At 51.7% G+C, this 8,467-nt stretch overlaps 1 protein-coding gene across 1 annotated transcript in view; it reads left to right on the top strand.

The window, feature by feature from the left end:
- Positions 1-1,987: 1,987 nt before the first annotated feature.
- The window catches only part of RPS19 (ribosomal protein S19), a 9,516-nt gene continuing 3,036 nt past the window's right edge, over positions 1,988-8,467 (top strand). Inside the window, exons 1-4 of the mRNA XM_006761076.2 lie at positions 1,988-2,084; positions 2,526-2,596; positions 2,866-2,966; positions 7,725-7,908. Coding sequence (XP_006761139.1) covers positions 2,526-2,596; positions 2,866-2,966; positions 7,725-7,908 — 356 coding nt within the window. The 5' untranslated portion in view covers positions 1,988-2,084. The remainder of the gene's footprint in view (positions 2,085-2,525; positions 2,597-2,865; positions 2,967-7,724; positions 7,909-8,467) is intronic.

Below are 8,467 nucleotides of genomic sequence, written 5' to 3'. Positions count from 1 at the left end.
AACAAAGCTATCATTTAGAATTGACGGTCAGATGAGCTTCACAGACAAGAGTAAGCTAAAGGAGTTCATCATCACCAGTATTACATGAAATGTTGAAGGGTATTCTTTAAGACGAGGAAGAAGAACAAGAAAGGTAAAAATATGAACAAAATAGCAATAAATATATAGCTATTAACAATTGAATCTAAAAAGAATTGAAGTCATGGAAACATGGAACAGACTGACGATCCCCCAGGGATCGGGCCTAAGCCAGCAATCAGACATCCCTCTCGCAGTCCAGGGCGCTTGCAGTCTGGGACCTCTCACTCCTTACCACCCAACTGCAGCGAAGGCAGGAGCGGCTCCCACCACCACTGCTGCACTTGCCAGCCATGAGCCTGGCTTCTGGCTGAGCAGTCCTCACACAGGGGGAGCGCACTGACCACCAGAGGGCAGCTTCTGCATTGAGCGTCTGCCCCCTGGTGGTCAGTGCAAATCATAGCGACCAGTCATTCCACCATTCAGTCAATTTGCATATTAGGGTTTTATGCATTAACTATGGACACTTACAATAGGGTGGTGAAAGCCTGGAGTGGGGCAGGAACCAGTAGAGGGGAACAATGGGGGGAAAGAGGAGGGACATCTGTAATACTCTTGACAATAAAGATTTAAATTAAAAATAAAGTCAGCATGTAAAGAAAAAATATTACCCATTACATGAATACATTTACAGTTACACATGGAAACACAAGTGTTGATTCAGGGGTGGGGAGAATCTGAGATACTAAAACTATTCTCAACTTTTAGAAACAATGCAAAATAGGATTGGACAACATGCTACATGAATATAAAGCCCCTGATTTAAATACATATTATAAACTGTTATAAAGTTTATAAATAAACTGAATGTTTGTGTGCCCCCAAAAATTAATATGTTGAAACCTAATCTGCAATGTAATGGTATTTGGAGGTGGTGCCTTTAGGAGGTGATTAGGTCATGAGGGTGGATTCCTCAAATAGGGTTAGTGCCCTCATAAGAAAGGCCCAGAGAGCTTCCTTTCCCACTTTCTGCTATAGGAATGCACAAAAAGATTGTTGTCTATAAACCAGAAAGCGGACCCTCACCAGACCCAAAACCTGCTGGCACCTTTGATTTTGCACTTCTGAACAAGTGTACATGTAGGATAGGCACACATATACACACAAAATGTTGCTAGAATTCATAAGAGATGCACCATGTACAGAAGCAGTCACTCAGAAGAGGCAAATAATCGGGATCTCGGTATTTCCATTTAAATTCCCCGCCCCCGCCCTTTTTTTAAAAAAAAACAGACTGAAGACCGAGCCAATGAACAGCCTACAGTTGCACAGGTCAGTAGGTAAATATAAATAGGCAAGTAAGGCCAAGGGCTGAGCGAGCCGATTCAGACGCTAGGAGGCAGAGCTGAACTAATTTCTCCCAAGGTCCCGCCTCCGCCTCCTCGTCCCTGCCCTTATCTCTTCCCTGCCGCCACTGCCTCATTCCCACTCGCTCCGCCTGGGCTCTGGTGAAGCAACTTCCGCCCTAAGAAGGGTGGGGCTTCCGCCTCCAGCTCTCGGGAGGGCTGGTGGACAGATTTCTGCTTAGCACTTCCTCTGGGTTCCCCATTACATCCGCCCTTACTACCCCCACTTCCGACCAGTAAAGCCACTTCCACTTTGAAGGGGGAGGGGGTCGTCCCTTCGGAAACGCCAGAAGTGGCTAGGTCTTTTCCTGCCCACCGAACTTCATAACTTCCGCCATCAGTGTCCTCCGCTGATGTTTTGACCAATGCTCCAGACGGAAACGCTCTCCTCTCTCTCTTACACTCCGGGAGGAGGAATGGGGGAGAAACAAGCCTCCCCATCTGTCCCCATAACCTTCTCTTTGCCTTCCCGCCTCCTCACTACACACCCGCCCACCTCGGCGGAAGTGAAGCCCCATTCGCCCTGAGATAGGCGGAGCTGCCTTGTCTAACCCCGTTCTCGCGAGCTCTCGGAACCCTCGCGAGACCTGACGCCCGATTTGTGCGTCCGGGAAACCCCGTTGCTCCCTTTCCCCTGGCTAGCAGCGCGGAGGCCGCACGGTAAGGCGGGCTCTCTGACTCGGGCTGGGCACGGAGCGTCGGGACCCGATTCCCCAGCCCCAAGCGTGTGTCTCGGAGCCCGGGGTGACCGCGCGGCGCCGCCCCGCCCCCCGAAGCCGCAGCCACGTGCGAGCGGCAGGCCCGGACATGCTGGCTCGGCGTGGTCCGGGAAGCGAGACTGGGCCTGGGGGCAGCCGGGAGTGCGGGACTCCAGCGTCAGGGACTAGGGTCACACAGCGTCTGCACAAATGCGGTCGGGCTGTGGTCGTGGGCGCCGGGGAACTCTAGGACCGCCAGCCGCCGGGGCCGTTAGCGCCCGGACTTGAAGTAGGGCCTTGGGAAATCCGGGGAGGGCGGCGGTGCAGGTCGCGTTGGGGTTCGGCCCCAGCCCTGTGGCTGTTCCCCACCAGCTCGTGTTCACATGCCTGGTCCTTCCCGCAGATGCCCGGAGTTACTGTAAAAGACGTGAACCAGCAGGAGTTCGTCAGAGCTCTGGCAGCCTTCCTCAAAAAGTGAGTGTGGGGACGGGTTCGCGGTGCTGGCGGCTGTGGTCTTTGCTGGCCCCTCGGTCCGCAGCGCCCTCTTCTGGTAGGGGGCAGAGTTGTTGGAGGGCCTCAGCGCCACGTGCCCCTTTCCACCTGAGGCCTGGGTTGTGTTTGAGTTTCAGCTTGCTTATGCTCGGACACGTCCAGCTCCTGTTAACGTACAGTCCTGTGGAGGAGAGGGGATGAGGGGGTGTGGAGACCGGTGAATTGTACCTTTCTTGCTGTCTTGATCCCAGGTCCGGGAAGCTGAAAGTCCCTGAATGGGTGGACACTGTCAAGCTGGCCAAGCATAAAGAGCTTGCTCCCTACGATGAGAATTGGTTCTACACACGAGCTGGTAGGAACTGGGGCATCTAGCTGGGTAGTGGGGAGACGGGTAACCCCTGGCACAGATCCTTCTGTCCCTCTGTGAGCTCTTATTTGCCTCCCTCTCCCCCCAGATCACAAGAGACTGACTCTGTCACTGCTTTGTGTGATGTTCAATAACTTCCTACCCTGGCTCTGTTTCTTCCTTTGTAAGAGGTGTGTGTGAGGACCTGTGGCTTCCTCTGATCCTCCAGGGAAACCCAGGGACAAATGGATGTTCATATTTTGCTTAGAGGTGGTTTGTTTGAGAGGCAGGCATTATTATCCTTATGTCCATGGGGTCCAGACTCCCCGAGTTAAAATCCCCCTCTACATTTAATTTGTGACCTCCATCTGCCAGTGTGTTTTGGTTTTCTATCTCTGAAATGGGGTTAATAATGTGTCAGTGCCAATTATTGTTGGATCAAATTAGCCTAATAACAAACTGCTTTAGAATATGCTTGCCTGTTGGAGAGTAATCGTTGAAGAAAAGTCAGCTGTTTTTTTTTTAATGCTCAGGTCATCACACTAGTGCCTCCCTGTCTCTAGCAAGTTATTCCTAAGTGGTTGGCTCTCTAGCCAGGTCGCTCTTTGCTCTAAATCTTGAGTCCCAAATGCTCAGAAGAAAACCTTATGGTCACCCTGTGATCATTTGCCAGCCCCCTCTCATTAATCTTACAGTCACTTGCAACTTGGACGGATTGCAAGTGTAACCCCTGACTTCACAGTGCTGGTTCTCACCTGTTCTTGACATTCCAAATTTCTCCAAACTGTCACCCCAACCTTCCTCCTCTGAAGTGGGAGCTCCATCCAGGCCAAAGCTTGCCTCCATATGGGAAATTGGTGGAAAGCAGAGTTTTGAAATTAATAAAACTTCAGAATAGCCTTGCATGTATTTTGTGGATTACTCATGCATCAGATGTCACTGTATTTCAGGCCCTAGCCTGGACACACGTGCTAATATGACTCGGCCATAACCTTTGACCCCTGAGGGCTATAAAAGGTCAACTTTGTGAGGTGGGAAGTGTTGGTGAAGAGAAGCTGACTTGACTTTGCTGGGCAAACAGCAGTGATAGGGCCTGGACAAAACTACGTCCATCTTGGGAAGTAAAGCTACCTGGTCCTGAATGTTCTTTGCCAATGCCCCAAGAGCCAGGACAGCTTTGGGTCTAAGATTAGGACAAAGAATCCTAGCTTTCCATTTTAATCTGCACCTATCAAAAATTTCCCAAACAGGACTGGTGCTTTCGGTTTAATAGTTGATGTCGGGGAGGTTAAGTAACATGTTGAGGGTCTGCCAGCTTGTGATGCCAGTTTTCCCCACCCTGTCATGGGGCAGGGGAGCTTCATCTCTTCCCTGGCAGGATTTCATACTTTATTTTTTAGGTGGAAGAGACTAATGGAAAATTGGGTCAAGGCCTTGTGTAAATTTCATTTTGCTGTGGCCAGTTTCTGCCCAGCATGCCCCTTCCACCCACTGGGGTGTGTCCTCTGCCTTCCCTCCTGGTCCCCCTTCCTTAGGGTTTCCCAAGCTCTCTTTTTTACCTTCCTTTCCTAGCTGCCCTATTGGCATAGGGTGAAGGTTCTAGACAAAGGGTTGTTGTGTGCATATTTCTTGGGGGATATAAACCAAGCGCATCTGTTCATCCACAGCAGAGGCAGAGTTGCAGCGTGACAGCCTGCAGAGCCTGATACTTGCTGTTTGACCCTTTACAAAGTTTGCCAACCTCTTCTAGAGTTTAGAGCAGTGATGGCCAACCTTTTGAGCTCGGCGGTCAGCATTTTGAAAAACCCTAACTTAACTCTGGTGCCGTGTCGCATATAGAAACTTTTTTATATTTGTAACCATAGTAAAACAAAGACTTATATTTTTGATATTTATTTTATATATTTAAATGCTATTTAACAAAGAAAAATTAACCAAAAAAATGAGTTCATAGGTTCACCATCACTGTTCTAGAGTGCTCCCGCCTAGTTTGATGGTCAGCTTATTCTCTACAAGTGGAAGTCACTGGAAATGCTCATTTACCAGGGGGCACAGCAGGGTCTGTGCTATTTTCTTCTGGATCATGGAGGCTTGGCCTGTTTTGCCCCTCAGTCTTGTGGGGGGGGTGGGGTATAAGTTCTGGAGGTGTGTAGGAGCCAGTGTGGAGTGGGCAGGGCCCTCCTGATGGTGGTCTAGAAGAAGGGCAGAGCTATAAGAGGAAGGAATCCCCAGGCGGGGGGCGGGTGTTGAGATAGGGCTAGAAAGAGCCTGTGTCAGGAGAGTGGAGACGTGCTGTAAGAGGAGGAATGGTGTCGAGGGAAGACCACCCATGAAGAGGGTGGTGCAGTGTGGCCCTGAACAAGACATCTGGCAGTGAGCAGCTGCTAAGGTGGGACACCTGAGTGCATTTTTAAAAATATATATATTTTGTTGATTTTTTTTTTTTATATGAAGGGAGAGGGATAGAAAGAAACATCAATGAGCTACCTCCTACATAGGGTCAAGGACAAAATGCATCTGGGAAGGCTTCCTTTGATGTGCCATGTGCTCAGTGCAGCGTGTGTCCTACCTAGTGGCCCAGCAGCACACTTACCTGCTCTACTTTGACTGGGCTCCGTGTGTAGGGGGCCCTGCATAGTGCCTCCTTCACAGCTGGCAGTGGTGACAAGGTTTCTCAAGGATCAGGAGGAGCAGAAGGCCATTGGAGGGGACTAAAGGAGAAGCCATTTGTGATAACAACTGGGTTTGTGTGGTTGGGACTGGGGCCACAAGGGCTCAAGAGTGAAAAAAAAATCCGTATTTTGTAGAACTCAGTATTTCAACTGTTAAAGCTTCCAATTTGTGAAGTTAATCTTCCTATTAAGTCATGAGAATTATTGCAAACTGGGGTGATGGTGAGGGCCTTGTAACATCTGACAGCAGGCCAGATAATTTTACACAGTGTTTAGGAAATGTAAACCACCACCACCACCCTCCATAAAGAAACTAATAGGCTTTATGGGGCTTATTCTCTGCCAGTCACTACTCAAGATTGAAGTAAGCCATCCGCTTCAGTACCACCGCACAAACCTGGAAAGTAGGCAGACTGATGAGCAGTGTTGAAATTCAAACACTGTCTACTGGATAGCTCAGCTGGGCCACACTCTCCATATGGACCCCAAGCTGGGACTAGTCAGTGCCAATCCTGGCTAGGCAAGGCCAAGTTTGGGCATCTCCTTTCAGGTGTGCTGCCTCTGGGCATCTTAGGAATGTTCACTTTGCCCCCTTCCTGAGGTGTCCTCTCCCCAGCCTGGGTGAGAAAGCAGGTCTCTGCCCAGGGACAGGCGCCGGAGGGATGGTGGTGGGTGTTAGGCATTTGTACTGGCAATAAGGGTGGAGTTTTCCAGTGATGTCGCTCACAGTAGAAAGATTGTGGGTATGGATGTATACCAAGTAAGTCTCTTAATCCACAGGGGGCGGGTGGCTTAATGCCTGGAAGAGGGTCCGGGCAGTAGTGTAGGGGTAGGGTGAGGGGAAGGTTGGGGTAGAAAGGACCAAGGAGAGAGTGGTTTTTAAGTGAGCAGAAGCCAGAGGCAGTGAGACCACAGAGAGGCTGTGCTCTTGACCCCCAGAAGCCCATGGCTGTTTGAGGCAATTGGAGGGCTGGGAACAAGTGGCGTGAAAGAGTGCTCCGGGAGCGGCAGCTGGAGGGGAGGCGGAACCCACCCCACAGATCCGTCTCACCCACCCCTAGTTCATAACACTGGAGGGTCGTGGACCTGGCCCGGCACCTGCTTCTTAGCAGTACGTCTCCAGGGTCTAGGGTGGCCTGGCATCACTGCCCTTCAGCTCCCAGCCAGGCAGGGCCATGTGATGACTGAAGTCTGGGCACGTTGTGCATCTCGGCTGCAATGCCCTTCAACCTCAGTGGCCCCCTGAGGTAGGAAACCAAAACCGTCTGGAGGAGCTGTCCCTCCAGAGCTGTGGCATGAAGCCAGTGAGTACCCTTTGGAGCCTGTTTCCTCTCTGCAGACGATGACAGCACTTGACACATTTGCATGGAGTCCTCGCAGTAACCCTCGTCTGAGGGACGGTTACTCCTGGTTTTTGGGTGAGGGTAGGTGACTTGCTAGGGCCACAACATTAGGCCAGCTCCTTGGGCATCTTAGTATCTCATGGGAGGACGTGAAAGCAGGTGCACAGGGCTGCCAGACGACTGCATGCTCCGCATGAATAGGAATGAGCGTTTCCCAGGAAGCTGGCCAGGGACTTAACCAAGCCCATCTAGGGAGAGAATCCCCGAGTCCACGGAGGGGGTGATAGACATGCCAGGTTGGGACCATCCACTGCATGGATCTCAGTCCTGACCCCCTTCCCCCCACCCCAAGCTCTCGGGCTGAGGGCTCAGAGAGCTGCACTCAAGTGGCAGTAGGTCCCTTCTTCACTCTCCTGCCCCTCAGGCATATGGAGGTGGACAGTTGTGGCTTAAACATTTGCAAGGCTCTGTCTACAGTCTTCAGGTCTAGCCTTAGCAGTGTGGCTTTGGCAGTCCCTCCACTGCCTGGCTGTCCCTGTCTCCTAGGCTGGGCCCAGAGTGCAGCATGGGTTGGCCATGGTGGGAGAGGGGGGGCACCGGGTTTTAGTGTGTGCACAGTTGCCCTGGCTGTAAAATGGTGAGTTGGCTGCCACACACAGACTATGTGTGGCAAGGCCTTTCCCTCGGCTGTGGGGAAGAGTATTCTCTGCCTGAGAAGGGCCCCTAAGTTTCCCTCTCATTCCACCCAGCTTCCACAGCGCGGCACCTGTACCTTCGGGGAGGCGCTGGGGTTGGCTCCATGACCAAGATCTATGGAGGACGACAGAGAAATGGTGTCATGCCCAGCCACTTTAGCAGAGGCTCTAAGAGCGTGGCCCGCAGAGTCCTCCAAGCCCTGGAGGGGCTGAAAATGGTGGAAAAGGATCAGGATGGGTAAGCAAAGGATCAGGATGGGTGGGGAAGGGGGGTGATGAGGAGCCTTGGGGTCAAGCCACCTATAATAAAGTTAGTGAGGGCCGTCCCCACTACCCACACGCAGAGAGGAGCTAGGTCTCTGCACTGTCTGTACTTGACCCTCTGGTGGGCAGGGGATTCTGTAGAAAAGCAAATGGCTAAAGGCCTCACTCCCACCTCTCTAACTGACTACCCTGGGCTCCAGGAAGGTAATTTAGCGACTGTCCGCTTTCATTAGCCTGCTCGTTAACTTTGCCCGATTGATTTTTCGGGGCTTTTGATCTAATGCTTGCACAAACGACACCCTGTCAGCTCCCGGGGGGGCTCCCACTCCTACCCCAAGCTCTTTAGAATGCAGCCCACTGGGGTCCTCAGTGGGAGTTGGCTGGCAGCATATGGTCGTATGGCCAGGTGCCTTTTGGGGAAGCCTGACTCACATCCGGAAGGGGGGTGAGAGCCTGCACTACCCTGGGAGGGATTCATGACCCTTCTCTCCCCAGGGGCCGCAAATTGACACCTCAGGGACAGAGAGATCTGG

Source organism: Myotis davidii, unplaced genomic scaffold, assembly GCF_000327345.1.
Source record: "Myotis davidii unplaced genomic scaffold, ASM32734v1 scaffold1577, whole genome shotgun sequence".
NCBI lineage: Eukaryota > Metazoa > Chordata > Mammalia > Chiroptera > Vespertilionidae > Myotis > Myotis davidii.
This window is presented reverse-complemented; position numbering and strand designations above follow the sequence as displayed.